Here is a 23,993-nt window from a genome sequence, read left to right on the forward strand (position 1 = left end):
ACTGGCTTTCGCCTGCGACCTCCTGCATGTTTTTTTAACAGAGAACCTGTTTCTACAAATGTTAGATACCACAACATTATGGAATCGTATTTAGGTACATTACATACACCATACTCATGTCGAAATTCCCTTTGAACTCTTTTAACACTCTCTAATTTATCATACCAAAGAACACATTGTACCCGCTGTTGATTTGTAGTAGCCATTTTAATCATATATGATTTTCATTTGTCCTTTCAGATTATGCTTTGTTGTTTGTCATATATGGAAACTCCCGTCCTTTATCATAATATAACCAGCAAGAAATTTTTCCCACTATCATAATAGCTTTATAATGATGAATTACTATTATCCATACCCAAACGGATCAGACTGTACATCAAATCCCCAGGGTATATCAACACAAATTTTAAATTTCTCTTTGTTAATTGTAAATCACCGTTTATATAGTTTTATAAATGAATAAATAAATATTTCGGAATTAGGGATGGCTGCTAAAAACAAATAAAAAAAGAACTTAACTATGTAGCATTTTATATATATATATATATATATATATATATACAAAGAAATTAATTACGTTACTAACCAAATTGTACCCCTTATTGTAGGGCAACTAGCCCTTTCCGGATTCTCTCTAAATGCCACTGTTGAGAAAACATGTAGATAGGGCATTTTCCGTTATTAGCGAAGTACATAAAAAACTTACAATGTCTCCAGTGTTAGACCGATCTTAGTTTTCATGTGAACAACAGAGTCAGAAGGGTTTGACGCCCTTATAAGTGACTTAATTAACGTGTCTGTCCCAATCCAAGCATAATCTATAAATAATTCAAATTTGCTCTCTTTCTTATTTAGATTGTCATTGACTGCGGCTTAGACATTAAACAAATTTCATAAAATGATTTTACCTACATAGATTGTTGTACAAAATTAAGCATACTGAGTCTGTTATCACCGTTCCTGGTCGTTTTTCCCTAGGGATTTTTCCCTAAAATGTTTTCTCCCTATACCATTTTTTCCCTGCAGTAATTATTCCCTAATACTGTCTTTCCCTATAGCAACTTTTTTCCCCAAAACCTTTTTCCGTTATACCATTTATCCCCTCAAGTGATTTATACAATTTTATAACAGTTATAAGCAGTTACAACTTTTCGAGTGGTATATCAAATGCTCTTATAAATTATGAAATAGAATGCCTAGCATTCCTGAAATTATAACCTCATCTCGGGGTGGAAAAAAAATTAACTTTACAATGGATACGTATGTCACAGGAAATATTCTAAAGGAGAGAAGGAGTATTAGACATGTTACAAGAAATCTGAATGCAGAACAACTGTAACCAAAGACTCTGGGAATGCAATTATTATAGTTAGAAAGTTCAGGCAGAACTTACTTACCATCGTTTAAAGAGAACAGCTAAGGAACATCCCGAGATAACCCCATCATAATTGATTCAACAGAATTACGAAGAGTTGTGACTGGTGTTTTATGTCATTTACCAGAAATAGATAACTTAAAAATGACTCTTAGATGGGAGCGTAGGAGAGAACCTGAACCAAAAGCATTGAGTGATTTAAAGGAATTACCTGAAAGATATAAGAAAACATTGAATGGGGATAATTTTTTTTATATATGATTCCTTTGAAGATGAAGATTTTGAAACTGACGATGTGTTTTGGTGTTTAGAACAATAAGAAGTATGGAGATTTTACTGAAATTAGGAACTTGGTATGTTGGCAGTACTTTTAAATCTGCCCCAAACATATTTACACAAATTGTTATTATTTTAGGAGTGGTATCCGCAAAGAATAAGGCTCTTAAAATTCCTTTCCCGTTTATTTACTTTAGAATATTTAAGGACGCTGGGTCATCATTTCACACTATAAAAAATATTAAAACTGTTTATATTTGGTAATAAATTTCAGTGAAAATAACGTACCCTGATTTTTATTTAGTTACGAGATAACAAGGAAAATGTGTATAGAGAAGGAAAAAAATTAGGTAAAATGATTTTAGGGAAAAAGGGTCCAGGGGAAAAAAAATATTTTGGGAGTGTATGTCCACAGAAAACTTCCTAGGGAAAAATGAACATGAACCGTTATCACAATTTCTTGTTGCAGCTTCGGCTTTGGTTTGCCCCTTAAGGAAATAATAAACTTTTTTTTTTTATTTATTTTGTAATATTCTTTTACTTACGAGTGCAAAGCAAGTGATGTATAGTGATATACCTAGTACATATAATTTATCAAAATTATCATCAGGAAGTGTGATTTCCTTGTCATTAATTCAAATAATTTTCATTTGTGAGAAAACTATAATATTATCTCAATTGTAAGTTATTATTTTATATTGATAAATGAATCAATAGAATGATTTGTGTTTAAGAATATAAAACATCAGTGGTATAAATAACTTCTTTGTAAATAAATACATATAGAGTGTTCCTATGAATTGCTTCATAAAGAAAGTGCATCAGTCACATTTTTTTCGAAATTGAGTTAGCATTGAATTTCCCATCTTGAATGTTCAACACATCAGTTTATCAAGAAAAGAAACCAGTCCAACATTTCTTTCATCGTGATATTATGTTCGGAATGTGAGCATTTTGTAAAGGAAGGGGCATCGGTCTGGACAGTTTTTCTTCATTTCCCACAACTTAGCTAAAATGGACTGATACCCTTTCTTTATGAAGCAATTCTTATGCTGACCGGTCTCACTCCAACAAAATCTGTTGGCAGGCTGAGAGTGTATGTGCAAGTCTGTATACACTTCCCTGTGCAGACTGGTCCCACTGCAACCTTTAACAAATCTGTTGTGGACTGCGAGTAGTCATATGCAGGTGTATGGGCAAGTCCATACATGTTTCTCTATGCAGACCGGTTTCACTCCACCCATTACTGTTTAGTTTCCTTAGGATGGGCACTCTGCACTACCATCATTAAACTGACAGAACATTACTTCCTGGACCAGTCTGCATTCACATGTTTTTTATTTATCCAATGGTGGGTACTCTTATTTGCATCATTCATCCACATGCCCCCCTCTAGGAGTGGCATATCAAAACATCATTACCCCCAAAGGCATTGCCCTCTGTATGCCATGAAAAGTGAACTACATAACACTATAGTTTGACAAATTCAAGTGAAACCCCGTAAAACACGCCAACTTCTGGAATCTCTCTCTTTCTTTCTTCTCTCTCCCTCGCTCCTCGTCATTCAGTCACCAATCACCACGTAAGAGGGTGTGTGTGGGCATCGCGACCAATAGAAGAACCTCTCTCCAGTATTACCACAATAACGGATTCTTCATTTTTGCCTCGACTGTCGGCTAGGAAGGTTCCATTATGCTAGCATTGCAGGCAACTAGTCAACCTTTTAATGCCTTTGGTAGCAGGTTTGACAAACTGTGAGTGGACCTGCAAGTACATAGTGCATAGTGCTCTCTCCTTTCCCCCCGTGCTTTCTCACTTGCTCCTCCCCAAGACAGCCAGCGCTCATGTAGTAACTCGGTCAGGGTTTCAGTTCGATTTGTCAATCTATACATGATGATGATGATGATGATGATGATGATGATGATGATGATGATGATGATGATGATGATGAGGACGACGACGACGACAATGACTACTACTACTACTACTACTACTACTACTGACAAATTATAAGATATACAGTAAGAATAAGAGTACTGTTAACTTTGTCTTGGTACAGAATGCAAGGTTAAAGTCATCAGGAATATCTGAAATAAATGCGAGAGTTTTTCAGTTTTTGCACCATGTCATAACGTTTTGGGGCTGTGTGTGAGCTTCAGTAGGGAAGGCTAGGAAAGGTGGAACTTGTCTATTGTAAAATAATTTCAAATGACAGGGATAATAAGTATGTCAAAAGAATTATTATTATTATTATTATTGTACGAGCGGGCTAGCCTTGCATTCGGGAGGTCCGGGGTTCGATCCTAGGGGCTGGCAAACCTGAGGTTTTTCATGGTTTCCTCAGTTATTTCCAGCCAAATGCCTAGGATTGTACCTCTTCAAAGTCCGGCCATGGACAGTGATCCTTCTCTTAATCCTTTGATATGTGTGATTGAATGGGGTGTAATGTCTTAAACTTATTGTATCGGAGGTGGCCCTGGCATTGAGCTGATCCCTCATCCGGGAAGGCCCTCCAAGTCCTTGTGTTGTCAAAAAAGTATGTATGTGACCCAATAGACAAATTCCTCTCCCTAAAGGTCGCAGCCCTGTAAGGCCCGTGTGGCGTGGGTCACATAAATGAACCTAAAAGGAAGAGGTTAAACTAAGGGAAAGAAAGGAAGATAATTCGCAGTAATTAAGGCACAAACTTCCACAAAATAACAAAAATCGCGAATTATCCCCACAATTTTTTATTATTATTTTAAGTCCAGTAAAAGTTACTCTGACAGGTTTAATTACTAAATTACACTTCAAAATCAAGTGCAAAAAATTTTGAAACATTGTAGTATTATACAGTACTGGAGTGTGACAGAATCGTAGGCCTAAACCAAGAAAAATATATTTTACAAAATATCTTTAGACAACTTAACAAAAATAATATATATACTTGCTTTGTTTCTTAGAGGATTGTTCACTTTCTTTCTAATTTTAGAGCGCAGATTTCCGAAGAAGGAGGGAGAGAGAGCATAAATTGAGTAAAAACGGAAATGGTAATGTTATTTGGCCTTCTCCCCCTCCCAAAAAAAAAAAGATAAAGAAAAAGGATCGCGAATTAACTGCACGAGAATTATCAGGAGTCGACTATATTATTATTATTAGGCTATTGTTATTTTTATTATTATTTATATTATTATTATTATTATTATTATTATTATTATTATTATTATTATTATTATTGCTGAAATTTATACTGAATACAGTGTGTTCATTTATGTTTGCTTAACTGAATTTGAACATCAACCCGCGATAAAATTTTACATTTAATTTGGAAAGATAAGCTTACAGTATTAAATCTGGAAAATCTCTATGTATGTACATTTATTACGTACTACATTATTAATAACCTACTACTGTAGTTAATTTAATATACGACACAATGTTTCTTTTGTGTGTTTTACAATTGTGGTTGAAATAAGCATTCAGAAATATTAAACACGATTCTCATTTGTATTTATAAGTATAGAGTAAGTACAAATATTGTATTTAAACTGCTGTCACAACTTTGTTCCTTAAACATCACATACATTGCACTTCCTTAACATAATTTCATCTAAGAAGTAAGTTATTAATGGAAAGCAATTAAATTTGATATATTCTTTATTGTATACAATTAAAGCTGTACTTGCATAGCGAATATTAGTTACTGTACTTCCTCTTATTCGTTTCAATATGTTTTATTTTTTAGTATGACTGTTCTGCCAAACCTGTAGGCTATCCTACTCACAGTTAATTTAAATTTTTACCTTATATCATTTGTCTTTATCATTTCCAAAACTTATCTCGATGTTTACATTAATATAAACTCTTCTGAAGTTATGAAATATTTTCTTGAGGAGCAAGCCATCATATTCACTTTCATACTGTAGGCCTATTATATTGTAAATTTTTGTGTAATTTTGTGTTATTAAAATATTTTTGTAAACACTAATGTTGGTGGAGAGCTAACACCCTTCCGATCCCTTCTTGGGTACAGATTCATTTGAGGGTATCTGCTGTAGCAATCAATCCATCAATCATTTATTAATGTCATGAGCAACAGTTTCTTACAATAGACATAAAATGTACTAAATTACAGAGATATAAAATAATATTTGACATAAAATGTAAAAATGAATACAAACAATACAAATTAAATAACAATACTGGTAATCAGTGGTGATATTCAAAAAGTTTAACAATCAGTTCTCTCATTTGTACTTACATATGTTAAACATATACAATATATGTTCATGGTTATTGCAAATATTACCTAGAAATAATTTAACAATCGATTCATCAGAACCGGTGCGAACCGACCGAATATCACCACTGCTGGTAATAATAATAATAATAATAATAACAATAACAAATACTAATAATAATCGTAATATTACAGAGCAATACAGGTTAGAAATTTACAATACATTTACAGTGGTGTCAAGAAATTCTCTAATATTATAGAATGGATGGTTGATTAACCAGTTATACAAAACAGATTTAAATTTTATATAACTTGCATCATGTCCCTTTTGTGGTACCGGTAACTTATTAAACAATGTTATAGAAATAAAATTGAACCATTTTTTGGACTTCCTTAATCTAACTCTAGGTTGTGAAAGACAATAATTGTACCTTATATTATAGTGGTGAACTTCTGTTTTAGGGTGATAAGTATTAAAGTTTTTCTTAATTTTTATTAGACATTGGAATATATATAAATTTATGACGGTTAAAATTTTTTCTTGATTAAATAGTGATCTACAGTCAGCTTTATATGTAGATCCTGTTAAAATGCATACAGCTTTTTTTATAGGCACAACAGTAATTAATTCTACGTAATGTATGGTCTATTTATAAATGTAGTAGTTTCTGGAAGTCATAAACCCAATATCTCGTGATAGCAGACCTTTAAGTACCTACTACTGTCTTTAGTGCAATTCTTATTACATGACCAAGCTTTATTTACAAAATTGGTCATCATTTGTTTTATTATTTTCCCTGTAGATAAAATACTTGCTACAACCTAAAGAGGGTTCTCACATAAGTAAATATAATTAAACTGTATCTTTTATCCATATGTCGTGTCAGTATTCTGATGTGATGGTTAACATGTGGACTGTTAGATCAAATTTTCGCAGATTGCAACCTGGCCTAGAGTAATGGGTTTTAAAAGATATCGTAGTAAAATCCTTAGCACGACTTTCTCCAAGAGGTAACTAAAACAGTGAATCCCATTCCTTAGAGTTACAGCAAGTAAAAGATTCCTGTCCCTAGCAGAGGGCATCTGGAAAAATATATCTCCATTTCTAGTCCATATTGAATTTTCACGTTGAAAACTAATACTATTACATACGAAATGATGATAAATGGAAGTATTCTGAGGATTCTGTCACATTGCACTACTAGCTTGAATTTATTTTATCTTAATATCTTTCTGTAACCGCTACAGGTTGCTATAGACAAAGAATACAATGCTACTGAAACAATAAATATGGCGTAAATGCCTTAAGGCTTACTGTTGATATCGGTGCAGTGAAAAATAAGAAATTGAAACAAAATATTGTTGAAAGTTAAGTGAACTTTAAGAAATAAAATAGAGAAAAAACTGTTCAATAATACTGAAATAACACATGCTACATAAATAAGTAACTGAGGAAAATGTTTAATGTCAGAGGAAAGCAATAATATTGTGTTAAATTTTGTAGAATATTGTTGGATCTGAAAGATTGAGGTTATATTAACTTGAATCTTTAATAAATAAAACAATCCTTAAACAATTAGGAAAATTTGAGTTTCTACTTTTATTCTAAAAATGAATATAAAATGACAACATGGTGGTCCATTCAGAAACGTGTTGCATTATAGTGGGGTTTTAAATCCTAATGAACTAAATTTTTGGACAGAAATGAAAATGAAAACGAACACAGTCCATTATATAATTTATCAAAAAAAAATTGCCTGCTCAGACAGCTTGGGTGCCAAGAACACAGGCAATATTGTGCATACAAGAATAATAACCGATTACAGTAACAGAGTAAAATTTACGTGAACATAGAACACGAATTTTAGAAATCATATAAATTATACATATATTTTCTATAATCAAACTAAAGATAAAAGAGGAACTATAATATTCGACATAAATGTTTTTTCGGGATTAATAATTTTCGTCTGCTGCTGAACTGCATTTGACTGTGAGGGTCCAGAATACAAATGAATTGTGCAACAATTATATACCGGTAGTTTGAACAGTGAATTTAACAATTATAATAAATTAGATATATAAAACTTTCAATTTCTGAAAGAAGAGGTACATACAATATCAAATATTAAGTTAATAAATAATAATACTAAACTGCCCCCCCATTGAGGGTAGCCCTTACGGACTTAGTATATCCTCAAAAAAATTATTATACATATGTAAACATAGATATTAAATTTTAAAGAAGGGAAACAAAGAAAAGGGCGTGAAAAATTACAATTGCTATTAATGTGGCACCATGTGATTAATTAGGATTTGGCAGGATTTTTTAACACAATTATCACAATGTCATCCCTCAGAGATGTTGGCAGAGCAAACTGCCATCGAAATTCTTCGAAAAAAGCTGGTATAGTCCCTCAAGCACCTATGAGCAAGCCAAATACCTCAACGTGAATTAAGGCATATTTCAGCTTGAAATAGTTGACTTTTGGCTCATAGATCGACTTCTTCTCAAGGTGGACCTCGGCTGACTGATGACATTCTACTTCAAAACGTATCGTGGGGTCCACAATGATGCCCTGTTTAGTGTCAGCATTGTACGCTAAAATATCTACTCGTTTCATTGACCCATTTTCAGCTAGACAGGATATTTCTTCTTCTACTATCCAGCCCTTATTTCTTAATGCGGCAGCAACTTTGGATCTTACAAGATGATGTCTATAGTTCCTCAAGAGCAATCCCTGTTCACAGAATCCCAAGACATGTGCTAAAGTTTCAATCTCCGGGCAGCCATGTCTGCACCGGGTACCGTCGAGAGATCTGCCGGGAACGGAACAAACAGCTGCTAAATTTGCTGTCATTTTCAGGCTAGATATCCATTCACTAGTCGAAATTCCTTTCTTGTTTCTAGTGTAAAATATGAATTAATTTGAAAAAAGTATACAAAGAGAAAAAATCTTGGTTGCCATAGCGTCTCGGATATTAAAACCTTCAAAATGAGTTCTTCAGAGTGAGACAAATGCATAAGTTGTTAGAACATGAACAGGTTTGGAAACTGTACATTAAAAAAAAATTCGCTTTTTTGACTCTGGTGGACGCTTCTTGCACCCTTGTGGTGAAAAAGAGAAAAGCCGTCAAAATGATTCTTGCGGTAGAAAAGAGAAACAATTCAATTTGCGCAAAGAGGATGAAGTGCCGTTGTATTCAAACATCATCGCACAGATGTATAATTTATTAAACATACTGTCCATAATACTATATATTTATTTGTCAGACGGTCTCTGCTACTCTTCTTTCGCAGATATATGCTGAAAAGATTCACAATTTCATTGAATCCACTCAAGGAACTATGTACAAAACTGTTATTACCTCCAGAAAACGAGAGATAATTTGTACATGTTTAGACAAAAGAAAAGAATAACGTAACTTAAAGTAAATGTTTGTATTTCTTATTCCAGATGTATACGACAGTGGTCGGAGGGATAAGCCCAGTGTTCTGGTGACTTCTCCAGGTTCACCAGATCTCCACATTCCAGCCCGTTCAGCCCGTCCACCCAGACTGGGCTCTTCACCCACCAACTCCAACGTAGGCGGTCGATTACAGGTCAGTTTAATATGTAGGGCACTAAACTGTAGCAATTCAATTCAATCGTATTTTTCTATTGTGCTTTATTTTTATTTTGCTTGCTCTTCTGTTTTCTTAAGCATCTCTTAGAAAAAAAATAATGGTCACTTGTAGTCACAATAATTCAGCAACAGAAGTGATATATTAAATGTGTTAATATTTATAATGTAATGTTTAAATACCTTTCAAATAATTTTAAAAACTATATTAGCTGTAGGTAATATTTTGAAGTTACATGAAGATATTGAAGATACTTTTGTACTTCTTTATTATGTAGCCTACTTAATATTATAATATTGTTATAATCATTATATATTGCTTTCACTTTTAATTTTCAACCCTTTTTAAATTATATAGGACCTTAAGAAGCAGCTTAGCCATGTCCTGTTCGAGAACACTATTTCTTTGGATTTTCTGTAACTTAGCTCCAAAAATAACATAAATTCCACAACATAGCTAAAACTCCATTATCTTTGTATTTGGATTAGAGATTTGATCTATGTAAAGATTAATTTTTTGGTCCTACAGAATTATCTGTGATGGTTACCATTTGTTATTAATGGAGAAAAATTCGCTCCAGTGTCGAGGATCGAACCTGGGTGCTCTAACCATTGAGCTACGCCGAAGTTCAACCCATGGCACCAGATAGAACCAAATGAGTGCGCTCCTTGTGTGATGACTGTTGACTTAATATGTACTGTATGTGAATATATAAGTCGAACATGGAGTAAGGCCACTAAGGGAAAAGAACCAAAGAAGAAAGATTCGATCTGGTGTAATGGCACAGTCTACTGTATAGTCACGAAGCTTGAGTTTTGAGGGTGCTAGAAACAGTAGACTGTGACGGTTCTATTTTGCATTGCCTGTAATGAGGCAATATTAGCGATCCTAGTTGTGAGCAACTATCTAATATTTGCATATTTACTACGTATTGAGCTTTGCGACTGTATATACTAGACTGTGGTAATGGGTTGAACTTCGGCGTAGCTCAGTGCGTAGAACTGGGGGTCCTGAGTTCGATCCTCGGTGCCAGAGCGAATTTTTCTCCATTAATAACAAATTAGAGATTTTATTTGTATGAAAATTATACCACATCATTGTTTCAGCTGAAGTGAGCTTAATAAACTCTATATGTATATTCAATACAAGATGGGGGAAAATGTAAGATCTCAAAGAAGACGAAAGAGTTTTCTGTGTATTCTAATACATTATGGCTTTATATGTTACACACACGCACATACACAAAATACATAGGCTAGTCTAAAACACATTATTTTAAATTTAAATTAATCTATACCCCACTAATAATAAATCTGTAGCCAAAATTTTTCTGGTAATTTTCGATTTTCCAAAAATAATTGGTGTTAACATGTATAATTAACCATCCTGAAACCGAAAATCGTTTTTTTTTTTTTTTAATTTTTGTTTGTATGTCTGTCTGTCTGTCTGGATGTTTGTTACCTTTTCACGTGATAATGACTGAATCAATTTATATGAAAATTGGAATATAAATTAAGTTCGTTGTAACTTAGATTTTAGACTATATGGCATTGAAAATACTTTATTTAAAAGGGGGTTATAAGGGGGCCTGAATTAAATAAATCGAAATATCTCGCTTATTATTGATTTTCATGAAAAATATTACATAACAAATGCTTCTTTAAAAATAATTTCCGATAAGTTTTATTCTATACAAAATTTTGATAGGACTGATATTTAATGAGATAAATGAGTTTTAAAATTACAATAACAAAGCCATCTAAGGCGCTGTACTGAAATAAAAACAAATGACTTCGTCTATAAGGGGGTTTGGACAACAACAATCGAAAGCTATTAAACATAGCCTAAGAGAATGTTTCTGTGTTTGTATGAAGTAATATCAGAAGCTAATTAATTGTTTAATTATTATTTCACCATTGGAAAGTGTAGTTTCTCTAGATGGACATAATTCTACAATGTTATTACAGTAACGTCTGAAAGATATATAGCAAGTAATATAAAGTATACACATTAAAACTAAATGATATGTCAATCTTCATTAAACTATAATTCATGTAATAACAATTGAGAAACATGTTAAAGGAATTGTCATTGCACCAAATGATTGCTCTCTGGACCAAAATGACCGTATTTTAATTATTTAAATACAATTTAAATTAAGTAACATATTAAACGAATTATCCTTCTATCAAACACGAATGTTCCCTGGATCAAACGTCCTATTTTAATTATGTAATTACTTTATATTTATTTCTAACAGGTGCAGCGGAGCACACGGGTACGGCTAGTATCAAATACGATTGCTCTTTATACATATCAGAATATAGATAATTAAATGTGCTCTTAAAATGGTAAAATGTAGGACATTAGCTGTTCGGGAAAACGTTCGTTTTCATGCACTCTCTGGTAGGATTTAGATGAATTTGCTTCATACTTATTTACTCATTTATTTTCACAAATACTTTTAAATAACATTATGTCATTCAGGAAAATTTTGAATTGGACTTTTTCCATTGTTAGTAAAATATGAAAATCACGAAGTTTCTAATGCTGAATCTACATTCTTCTGCCAATAGGGAGGGAGAGAGAAATGCGTGTGCTATTAGTTGAAGTCGCTACAGATGGCTGAATAAAGTAATTTGGTCAGTAAAATGGATTTAATCATTGTAGCATCTAAAAGAGTAGGATATATTTCTATCTCACCTTCATCACTGAAGACTAATGTAGAACCACTCGTCCACACCTGTGGAGTAACGGTCAGCGCGTCTGGCCATGAAACCAGGTGGTCCGGGTTCGATTCCCAGTCGGGGCAAGTTACCTGGTTGAGGTTTTTTCCGGGGTTTTCCCTCAACCCAATACGAGCAAATGCTGGTAACTTTCGGTGCTGGACCCCGGACTCATTTCACCAGCATTATCACCTTCATTTCATTCAGACGCTAAATAACATAGATGTTGATACAGCATCATAAAATAACCCAATAAAAAAAAAAAAGAACCACTCTCCATAATTTCGCGATCTCTGTACTAGCAATAAAAACATTTCAATACAAATCCATTATTACTTTCTCGTGCTTTTAAAAGTGATCATTTATCATTTTTCTTACAAGGGATTAGAAATAATAATGCAAACAATGAAAGTAACACTATAATAATATGGTATATACGCGTAAGTCTGTAAGAAGTGAAACAACTGCGTAATTATCATTGAGAATCCACTGTTATCCCTCTAAAGCAAGGAACTTACCCAAAGCAGAAGAAATGTTTGACATATTACTGTATTCTACGCTTCTCCATGTGTTGCAAATTACTTTTCAGCCTTTTGTTTATAAACAATTCAAAGAAATTGAAGTAACTGAGCAGAAAATGTTTGTGGAAAAAAATTACAGAAAATATTATCAAGGATCTCCCACCCACAGAATAATTGATATGATGTTAACCTGTAAACACTCTTACATGGTTGAAATGTCTAGCCACATTCGTAAGAATAGCCACAAACTGCCAGCTTATTTTGAAGTAGTTGCTGAATTTTTAGCTCTGTAGTCATAATCTTGTACATAATTTCAGTGGCTAAATAATCTTTAAGAATCACACTGACAGTAAGTGTTTTTCACTGGATGCTGACGTGAAGAAATCTTGTAAAACTACAGCACACAGTAGTTTTCTTTTAAGTGAAATGAAATGAAATGAAATGATAGCCTAAAAATGCCCCGTTAAGGGCAAAGGCTTCCTCCTATAGAGGGAGAGCTCTATTTGTCTCACGCGGTGAGCTAATCTGCGTAATGATGTTTACAACCTTGGAATTGTTCACTTGGTTCACATTCTGCACTGTTTGGTATTGTTCGCTTGTTTCTGTCGCACTGGTTTTAGTTGCTGTTCACTTGTCTTCTTTGGTTTTTCCAGTCTTCCCTATGTCTTGCTCTGCTTGACCAATGCTTCCTACACGTTCACTGAAGAGGTCGGCCCATCTTCTTCTTGGTCTTCCACGTGATCTCTTGCCAATGCGGGGATCCCATAGTGTGACTTTCTGCGTCCATCTTCCGTCTCTAAGTCGTGCAATATGGCCTCCCCTCTTCCATTTGGTGTTGGTGGCTTGCAGTGCTGGATCTTTAATTGCTGACATCTTTTGTAGCACTTCGTTTGGAACTCTGTCCCTCAGTGATAAGCCTAGTATCTTTCTCAGCATCTTTCTTTGGCATATTTGGAGACTGTTACGAAGTTTGGCAGTAAGAGACCACGTCTGGCACCCATATAACAGTACAGGAGTTACGCAGGTCTCCAGTATTTCTATTCTGAGTTTCTTGCTGAGTGTTCCCTCCAGTACGATGAACTTGAGAGTCCAGAATGCCTTCCACGGAAGAGCAATCCTTCGTTTTATTTCCTTCTCTGTCTTCTGGTGAAAGGAGACTATCTGTCCTAGGTATACGTATTCAGATACGTATTGTACTTCTGCACCATCAATTATAATGGGTGACTCTAGCCCGTTTGACATTACTTGCGTCTTGGTCATATTCATCATGAGGCCTGCTGATCTGCTGGCATCGCATAATTCTTGGAGCACTGACTGCAGTTCTCTTTTAAGTAGACGAACTTAATTGAACAATGCTTAAATACTGTGCTAATTGTAGCTATTGTATATGGAAATTTTTATGTAAGTTTGTATATGTAATTTATACAGGGTTTTTCCGGGCTGGTGTTACTAACTTTCAGGGATGATGGGGAAGGGCACGTATCAATTTGAGATAAGGAACCCTGGTCCGGAAATGACTGAGTCGAAAGTTATGAGCAAAATTAGTTGTGTGGAAATGAAATTGTAATTTGGCACCACTTGCCCTCCTTCCCTTAAACTTTGGAACAGTCGTGGAAAGATGGTATAGGCCTGATGTCTCCTACGTGGGTACTTGTCCCGATACAATCTGTGAGCTTGTTTACTGTTCCCATTGGCTCATCCGTATTCGAAAATCAGGTTTGCATATTCCGCTCTCGTGTACTCCTCCATTTCACTAGGACTGATCGACTGGACACTGCAACTTACACACATACACTGCTGTCTACAGATGTGCATATTAGGACCGACCATGTCCTTTACACATTACGCCATCAGCATTGCTTTAGTGTAGTTTCCTGTCCCCATCCCTCAGACAGCGCACTGGACGGAATACTGTAAGTAAACAACGTAAACAACGTCAGATGAATACAGTATGTGTAAGATATACAGATAAATACACATAAATAAGAGGTACAGAGGAATAAAATTATTTTATTTCCGCACAACTATTTTTGCTTATAACTTTCAACTCAGTCTTTTCCGGACCAGGGTTCCTTATCTCAAATTGATGCATGTGCCCTTCCCCATCATGCCTGAAATTTAGTAACACCAGCCCAGAAACACCCTGTATTTAGCAGTACATCTTCTGTATTGCTAGAACTCGTTGGGATTCCCTTGTTCAGAACTATGATATCTCTATTTTCTAACTTCAAAATAAGTGATGTAAGAAATTCTGCTGGCTAGTGTCGCAAAATAAATAATAATAATAATAATAATAATAATAATAATAATAATAATAATAATAATAATAATATATTTTATAAAAGAATTTTCTGTGATAACACAGGTTTCCTCCTCAGCCAAAAGATATCTTCTTTCTCCAGTTATCTCGATCTAGCCAGTCTTCATCTGTCAGGTTTCCTTTCTGCATAATCTTCTTCATTTTCTCTGCCCATGTGGTTTGTGGTCTATGTCTCTTCCTTCTTTTTTCCAGTTTCCAAATTAAGGCTTTCCTACTTAATCTATTTTCTCTTCTCATAACATGCCCCTAAGATCTTAGCTGCATTTCTTCTGTCACTTTAACAATATCTTGTCCACTCCTATGGAGTAATGGTTAGTGCGTCTGGCCGCGAAACCAGGTGGCCCGGGTTCGATTCCCGGTCGGGGCAAGTTACCTGGTTAAGGTTTTTTCCTGAGTTTTCCCTCAACCCATTATGAGCAAACGCTGGGTAACTTTCGGTGCTGGACCCCGGACTCATTTCACCGACATTATCACCTTCATCAAATTCAGACATTAAATAACCTTAGATGTTGATAAAGCGTCGTAAAATAACCTACTAAAATAAAAAAAACAATATCTCTTGTAACATCCATTTTCTCTCTTATTGTAGTATTTCTTATTTTTTCACTTCTTGAAATTTTTGCTGAACGCCTTAGATAATCCATCTCTGTAACCATCAAACTGTTAAATAATAATAATAATAATAATAATAATAATAATAGATCACCTCTGTGATGTAGAGGTCAGCATGCTGGTCTCTTACGCAGAATGTTTCCCAACCTATTGAGTGCCAGATGACGATAGAAAACAAAAGATGTGAAAACAAATGAATGAGGTGTATAAACAATTGAATGCTCTTTCATATTTAAGTAAGTATAAAAATATAGAGGTGCCATTTGAAATTTCAAAGTGGGAGATGAAATCTAAAATGCAATTAAGCCTGGTTTCAGACTTCCCCCTCAACATCTAAATTGACGTGTTTTTTGTTTAAATTGAATTCAATTTAAATAATTATTTAGACTGGGAAGTTTTGAAATGAAAACACTATATATATTGAAGTGTGGATGATAAAAAAAAGCAGATGAAAGTAGTTTCACAGTTACAGAGATGAAATTTATTAGACCATAAAATAATTAAAAAAAGGAACTTGTATTGCAATACATACAACATTTTAGAGATGTCCGCTGAGTTAGCTCTATGGTAGTGTGTCTGCCTCCAGACTAGCCGGCCCGGGTTCGATTCCCGGTGGGGTCAGAAATTTTTATGTAAAATTTCTACCTCCGGACTAGGACAGATGGTGGTGTACAACTTCTAATCACTAAATTGTGCACCAATATGCCTGATTTAAATCCCAAATCTCTCCGCAGTGCATATGAAGAGAAAGCATATGTCACTGTTGATAGTGATTCGTCTGTCAGATGGGGACATTAAGCCTGGCGTCCCCCTTGGTGCTATTCGACAGGAGTAGGCTATGTGCTGGCACCGGATTTCTCCTTCTCCCTTCCTCATCTTCATCATCATCACTCATTCCAGACACTACACTTACACGAACAGTTACACATACACTCACCCTAGTACACGACATAACTGTCCACAGATACACATCATCTACAGTGTGACCTGCCGAAGTGGTGTACAAGTAGAAAATGGGCCACAGTTCTGCCACCTATCCGCAGTGTGCGGAACTCAAATCACGCAAGTGAAGTGGGTGGACATTGGATACACACACACATTTTAGAGATAACTGGAAGGATCAGAAATCAAATGAATCCTGCATTATATCTCTAGGGAAGCAGGAATTTGGAATACTCTTGAGATGGGCAGATATCATAACTGGCCAGCGAGGCCTAATGTTTGATGGTGGTGGTGATTATTATTATTATTATTATTATTATTATTATTATTATTATTATTATTATTATTATTATTATTATTATATTTTTATTTGAAATCTTTGAATGCCAAAGAACACTGTAGCTTTCCTTTTCATGATCACGAATAGGTAGGCTACTTGTTTGCATTCTTTGTCAGACCATAGCAAGTAATGGAATCAAATATGAAAAAGGTTCAGATTGAAGAACTTATCTCAAGATAATTTTCTAACATCATTACTGAGTTTCTGCGATTGTGTGAATATTGTTTTTACAGAAAAATATGCTATATTTACTACATTCTGACTTGACAATAAGAGGTTTAAAGAACAAACGTATTTACTCACTTACTTACTTACTGGCTTTTAAGGAACCCGGAGGTTCATTGCCGCCCTCACATAAGCCCGCCATTGGTCCCTATCCTGAGCAAGATTAATCCATTCTCTGTCATCATATCCTACCTCCCTCAAATCCATTTTAATATTATCTTCCCATCTACGTCTCGGCCTCCCTAAAGGTCTTTTTCCCTCCGGCCTCCCAACTAACACTCTATATGCATTTCTGGATTCGCCCATACGTGCTACATGCCCTGCCTATCTCAAAGGTCTGGATTTAATGTTCCTAATTATGTCAGGTGAAGAATACAATGCGTGCAGTTCTGTGTTGTGTAACTTTCTCCATTCTCCTGTAACTTCATCCCTCTTAGCCCCAAATATTTTCCTAAGCACCTTATCCTCAAACACTCTTAACGTATGTTCCTCTCTCAAAGTGAGAGTCCAAGTTTCACAACCATAAAGAACAACCAGTAATATAATTGTTTTATAAATTCTAACTTTCAGATTTTTTGACAGCACACTGGATGATAAAAGCTTCTCAACCGAATAATAACAGGCATTTCCCATATTTATTCTGTGTTTAATTTCCTCCAGAGTATCATTTATATTTGTTACTGTTGCTCCAAGATATTTGAACTTCTCCACCTCTTCAAAAGATAAATTTCCAATTTTTATATTTCCAATTCGTACAATATTCTCGTCACGAGACATAATCACACACTTTGTCTTTTCGGGATTTACTTCCAAATCTATCTCTTTACTTGCTTCCAGTAAAATTCCCGTGTTTTCCCTAATCGTTTGTGTATTTTCTTCTAACATATTCACGTCATCCGCATAGACAAGCAGCTGATGTAACCCATTCAATTCCAGACCCTCTCTGTTATCCTGGACTTTCCTAATGGCATACTCTAGAGCAAAGTTAAAAAGTAAAGGTGATAGTGCATCTCCTTGCTTTAGCCCACAGTGAATTGGAAACGCATGAACAAACGTATTTATATGTATAAAATGTACCGAAGTTTTGAAATCACTTTATGTCTTTGATCATTAAGAGTACATTACAGTGCATTCATTGTCTGTGAATATTTTAGTGTGACATGAACGCAATGGCAGGTAGGTGTGAATTTAAAATTCAGTGACCAGATTGCATGGCATGAAGCATTACAGTTTGAATTTAATTTTTTCAGCACTTTGTTACATTAACTGTCATGAGTGAGCATTCTAAATAGTGACATCTATTTACGTTGTTATTCAGAGTTTTGAGAACTATTCCATGTGACAGATCTCCTAAGATTTCATTTATCGCCATAAGAGGTGATTGGTATTGTTAGTAGTTCTATATGTTATCTGGTATTACTGAGTCTACTCATAACAGAGATAACGAAATAAAAATGCTACGAAACTTCACTTCTCCTCGCTAAAGCAGAAGACATGCACCCTAGTAATAGTAGACATGTAAATTAATACGAGGGGTAGTCATAAAGTTTTAATTATCACCTCGAAAAAATGAAGCTGCGGCCATGAAACTTGGTGATGTTGTTAGTCCTTTTCTACATATTCACACTTCAACGCGACACATTTTTCCCAATGATGGATGACTTGATGGAGGCCTTGGTTGTAGAAGTCTGCATTTTGGCTGTTCAGGAAACGTTCCACCTCAAAAATCACCTCGTCGTCATTCTGGAAATGCCTGCCACGCAATGGTTTCTTCATCCGAGGAAAGAGGAAGAAGTCACTGAAAATTTGATAGCCTAAAGAAGCAGCATGTGTGACTGTGTCCTGTGCAGAATGAGCTGGGGCGTTGTCATGAAGGAAAAGGACCCCCTTGGACAGCTTCCCGCGACGCTTCGTCTTGATAGCCTCCCATAACCTCGTCAGGAGATTTCGGTAGTATGCTACTGTGATGGTTTGCCCCTTCTGAGCATAATATCTCAACACCACACCTTGAATGTCCCAAAAAACACTCAACATCACCTTGCCCAATGATGGTTGGGTCTTCGCCTTTTTCAGCGGTGGTGAATCCACGTGTTTCCATCCCCCGTATTCTCCTGATACGGCACCCAATGACTTCTTCCTCTTTCCTCGGATGAAGAAACCATTGCGTGGCAGGCATTTCCAGAATGACGACGATGTGATTTTCGAGGTGGAACGTTTCCTGAATAGCCAAAATGCAGACTTCTACAACCAAGGCCTCCGTCAAGTCATCCATCGTTGGGAAAAATGTGTCGCGTTGAAGGGTGAATATGTAGAAAAGGACTAACACCATCACCAAGTTTCATGGTCGAGCTTCATTTTTTCGAGGTGATAATTAAAATTTTATGACTACCCCTCGTATTTGTAATCCCAGTGTAATGTAAATGAGTCTCATTTCGTGATATTGTTGTGGAGCATAAGGAGTTAAGATTTGTTTTTTGATCGTGGTGTTAAGAGGATGTCATAGAAGGTATTTTGTTATTTCCGGAATTGGTTACATCATAGATGTGATACTTAAAAGAATTATGGTAATAATAGCAATAATATTATTATAACCTAATTTTTGTAGCCATCTATAGGAAATAATTACAAAGTACAATAAGAGGCATACATGTTGTTAAGAACAGTCAGTGTGACAATCTAGATCTGATTAGCAGTTCCTAGTAAAGGCGTCATAATCAAACAATTGAGGCAAAATATTTAATAATGTATAGATTCACTAGTTCTATATATATATATATTCAATTCAATTTATTAAGCCATTAAACATACAGTATATATATATATATATATATATATATATATATATATATATATATATATATATATATATATATATATATTCAATTCAATTCAATTCAATTTATTAAGCCATTAAACATACAGTGATAGGCTTCGTCACAAAAAACAAACATACATTTGAAAATACACATATAATTGAAAACAGTAATTAGAATGAAAACACAAAACATTTTGAAACTCTCAAATTAATGAAAACACTTCACTCTTATGTAATAATTGTAACTAATCTAAATAACTTTATTTATTAAAAAACAATTTCGTATGAATTTATTTTAAGAAACTCATCTACAGAGTAGAAAGGATTAATTAAAAGCCAATTATAAAATCTAGCTTTGAAACTATTGGTTGGTAACTTATAATATTGACTGGGAAGCTTATTATATAATTTCATCCACATGACAGAAAAATTTGTACTAGTTTTATGTAATCTACAATATGGAATATTAATTTGTTCACTATTTCTAATTTCACGATCATGTATATTGACTATTAATGAGTAATTGTCTATATTTTGTCGAGTGTAAAGGACTAGGTCGTGTGTGTGTGTGTATGTATATATATATATATATATATATATATATATATATATATATATATATATATATATATATATATATATATATTTATGACAGTTAATATCTGTGATTGTTTGAAAAGAGGTCGACAATGTTCAAGATAGTTTGATTGACATAGAATTCTAATGGCTTTCTTTTGCAAAATCAAGACGCTCCCAATTTCTATCTGAAGGGGTGAGAATGAGATGGTCCAAAGCCATACTTTAAAAATTTTTTTTTTTTTTTTGCGAGTTCATTACTTACACGTATGGGAAAGCTATCAGTAAAATATTGTAAAAATTACTCAGCAAATGACGAAAATATACACCAAAGAAATTATGATACTGTATCTAATAGCATTGAACTCTAAACCTTTAATATGTTCTCCTGTAAAATTTTATCTGTGGCGCTTAAGACTATATCATTCTCACCCTTTCATATATATATAGGATATTTCAAAAGTCAGTTCAAACATTAAACCGCTATAAATATTATAATATTTGAGATAGGGAAAAAACAAAAACATCACAGTGTTGGGCAAACAACGGGGTTTACAAAACATTGGGAAGATGTCCGCCATTCTCTTGTTCAACGTACAGCATTCTGTCTGCGACACCATGCACAGCATTTTGCAGATAATGTCTTGAAATATTGGCAATTTCTTGCGAGATGGCATCTTTCAGTTGCAGTAGGGTTATCGGATGTGTCAGGAAAACTCGTTCTTTAAGGTAACCCCACAACCAAAAGTCGGCCAGATTGAAATCTGGAGATCGCAGAGGCCACATTGTAGTTACTGAGGTCTGTGACAGGCTAAAGACTTGTATTAGAATTATGTGCTATAAGTCAGGTAAATCCTTTCAGAATAAAAATAGAAAAGTAAAGCATAATACAGTAAAATTTCTGTAACAGAATCTGATAGGGCATGTACCTCAGATATTTACTGATTCTAAACCATTATTATTCAGTTAGGCCCTATTTAATTTTTATCTCATTTTTTGGGGGAATTTCGTAAACTTCGTTATTCCCAACTTCAAAATTTGTGATATCTTCATTGTTTTAATTCAATTACAATCTATAACTTTTAAAGACCAGAATACTTATACTATTATTGCATGCAAATTTCTCATTCTTTTAACCAGGGGTTCGTATACCTGCATAATCAGTTAGTCATGTTGGGTTCATTAGCCGAGCAGTTTAAAGTGCACAAGATATGTCCGGCCAACATATTGTGCCTAATTTCTCAAGTTCACGTCCTGGTCATTGCAGTCAGTTGAGCCTATGGTAAAGGATGGGGAGGGCCCATGTAAAGCAATCAGTGTAATGGCATGCTTGGCAGCTGGTGGGGTTTCATTTGACTGAAACTTTAAATTATAGAATTTGTTTTTTCTGTGTAAATAAGTGTCTATATAGCGGGTTCACAGTAATATGAAACACAAAGCTAACAAGTAATGAGAAACTTCTTGCACATATCACTCATTGGTGTGACAGTAAAATAAAATGTGGTGATGGGAGAACTATTTGTATACATCCTGACCATAAGTTCACTGTCTCGAAATACTTCTCTGTCAAGGGATATGTTAATAAGCTCATGTCGAAATCTCTCCTCAAATAAAAGACGCATTTCTCCACAACAGACACAATAGGAAAACATTAGCTGCCCACACTAACGCTAAGAGCATGAAAACTTGGTGTTATATTAAGAAACAATGGAACGTACTTAAGAGTAGTTGAGATACTATCCAATCATTTCGTGACATGCAGGATGACCTTGTACATTCAACACATTTTGCCAGCTGAGTAAGCAGTATCTACTTATAGCTGGGTCCAATAAATTTTTTGGTACCGTAATCTTTTATTCAAGTTTTCATTTCGCAACCATATGATATGATATGATATATCTCGTATCAACAATTACATCTATGTAATGTGGGCCTCGCAATTTTGTATCTGGTGCTACTATTACATTCATTACAATTATACATTTTGTAGACGCTCTTATAATTTGGATTCATATCTCTTACTTATATTTCGTCATTATTGTATTCTTCTTTTTCCTTTACACTTATTCACAATTTACTACAGTCTGTTGCTTCTGTCCCCATTTGAATTGATTTGTACTCTCACCTTTAAAACTTAGTGACTTAATTTAGTTCATCCAAAATTTACACTTTTACAATTCCGTTCTTGATTTTCCAGTTCACTTATATCGAACACTCACTGTTTCTAATAATACTTGTTACTAATCCTTACTACGTCATTATCCAATCAGATCATTATTATGTCTATTTCTTGTGTGCTTTGCATTTTCTTATCTCATTTTCTTCATACTTTGCTTCGCTATCTTAGCTAGCCTCCACCATACTCCTTGCCTATTTACATTATCTCTATCATCTCATTTAACTTTCTACTACAATCCCTTAATTCATTATCCATCATACTTACAAAATTATCTATATCCTTAACCTTCGCTGGACTAGAATCATCACCTTCACCCATTACTGTTATAAACTCGCCTTCCTTTTTTTTCTCTTCACCTCTCCACATTACATCTCTTGCATTCACAGAAACACTTCACTCTGACTTTCCTTCACCCTAAGCCAGTGTTTCTCAAACTTTTTTGAAGTGAGGTTCCACGGACCACCTTACTCTTGTTCCCTCCGAAAGTAAATTTATAATTTTTGTAGCATATTTTAATACCAGTATACTTATTTTTTAAATTAGAATTAATTAATTAAAATTAATATTAGCTAATTAAGTTGATGTTAGTAGATGAAAATTCATTTTCGTTTTTTTAATTATTCAAGGCTGAGTTTGGATAATCTTTAACGTATTAACTAAAAAAAAAAATAAATAAATGTTGGTACTCACATTAATGAGATGAATGAGCCTGTCGATTCTTACACAGTTGTTCTAGGCCTATATTTGAATAACTAGATATTTCTTTAATGGCACTAGAATCATTGCTATTAATATCTTCACACACAGCTTCTGAACTATTAGCAGTGCCTAAATGAAGCGTATCATCACGTTCCTTTCTTTTCAAAGATCCGGATCGAAGTTTTTCAGTATGTATAGTGGGCACTATTTAACAGAGACATAGGCAACTACAAGTGTGTACCACATTAAGAAAGATTTAAAGTCACAAATACATGAAAAGGTTCGGTACTTTGGTCCTCTGTAATGAATTCGGGTGGTCCCTGGCTGGGTTACAGGTGCAGCACCAGAAGTGCAGGGAAAAGATGGCGAGAAACACCACGTTCATAGTGCTTTAAATCCCTCTTTTGTTGCTGAGAGTATAGTGGGAAGTTGATAGACGGGTAGGGTAACAAATTTCATAAAATGTCGGTACTGGGAGAAAAAGTGAAAGTGAATTCCATGTGTAATTTCCAATCTCTGACATTTTCAGCTATAATGTAA

At 34.5% G+C, this 23,993-nt stretch overlaps 1 protein-coding gene across 18 annotated transcripts in view; it reads left to right on the forward strand.

The window, feature by feature from the left end:
- Rim (Rab3 interacting molecule) overlaps positions 1-23,993 on the forward strand; it is a 513,404-nt gene that overhangs the window by 274,560 nt on the left and 214,851 nt on the right. For all 18 annotated transcript variants that reach the window (XM_069820175.1, XM_069820163.1, XM_069820168.1 and 15 more), the window contains one exon: positions 9,332-9,477. In XM_069820175.1, coding sequence (XP_069676276.1) covers positions 9,332-9,477 — 146 coding nt within the window. The remainder of the gene's footprint in view (positions 1-9,331; positions 9,478-23,993) is intronic.

This window comes from Periplaneta americana, chromosome 3 (assembly GCF_040183065.1).
Source record: "Periplaneta americana isolate PAMFEO1 chromosome 3, P.americana_PAMFEO1_priV1, whole genome shotgun sequence".
NCBI lineage: Eukaryota > Metazoa > Arthropoda > Insecta > Blattodea > Blattidae > Periplaneta > Periplaneta americana.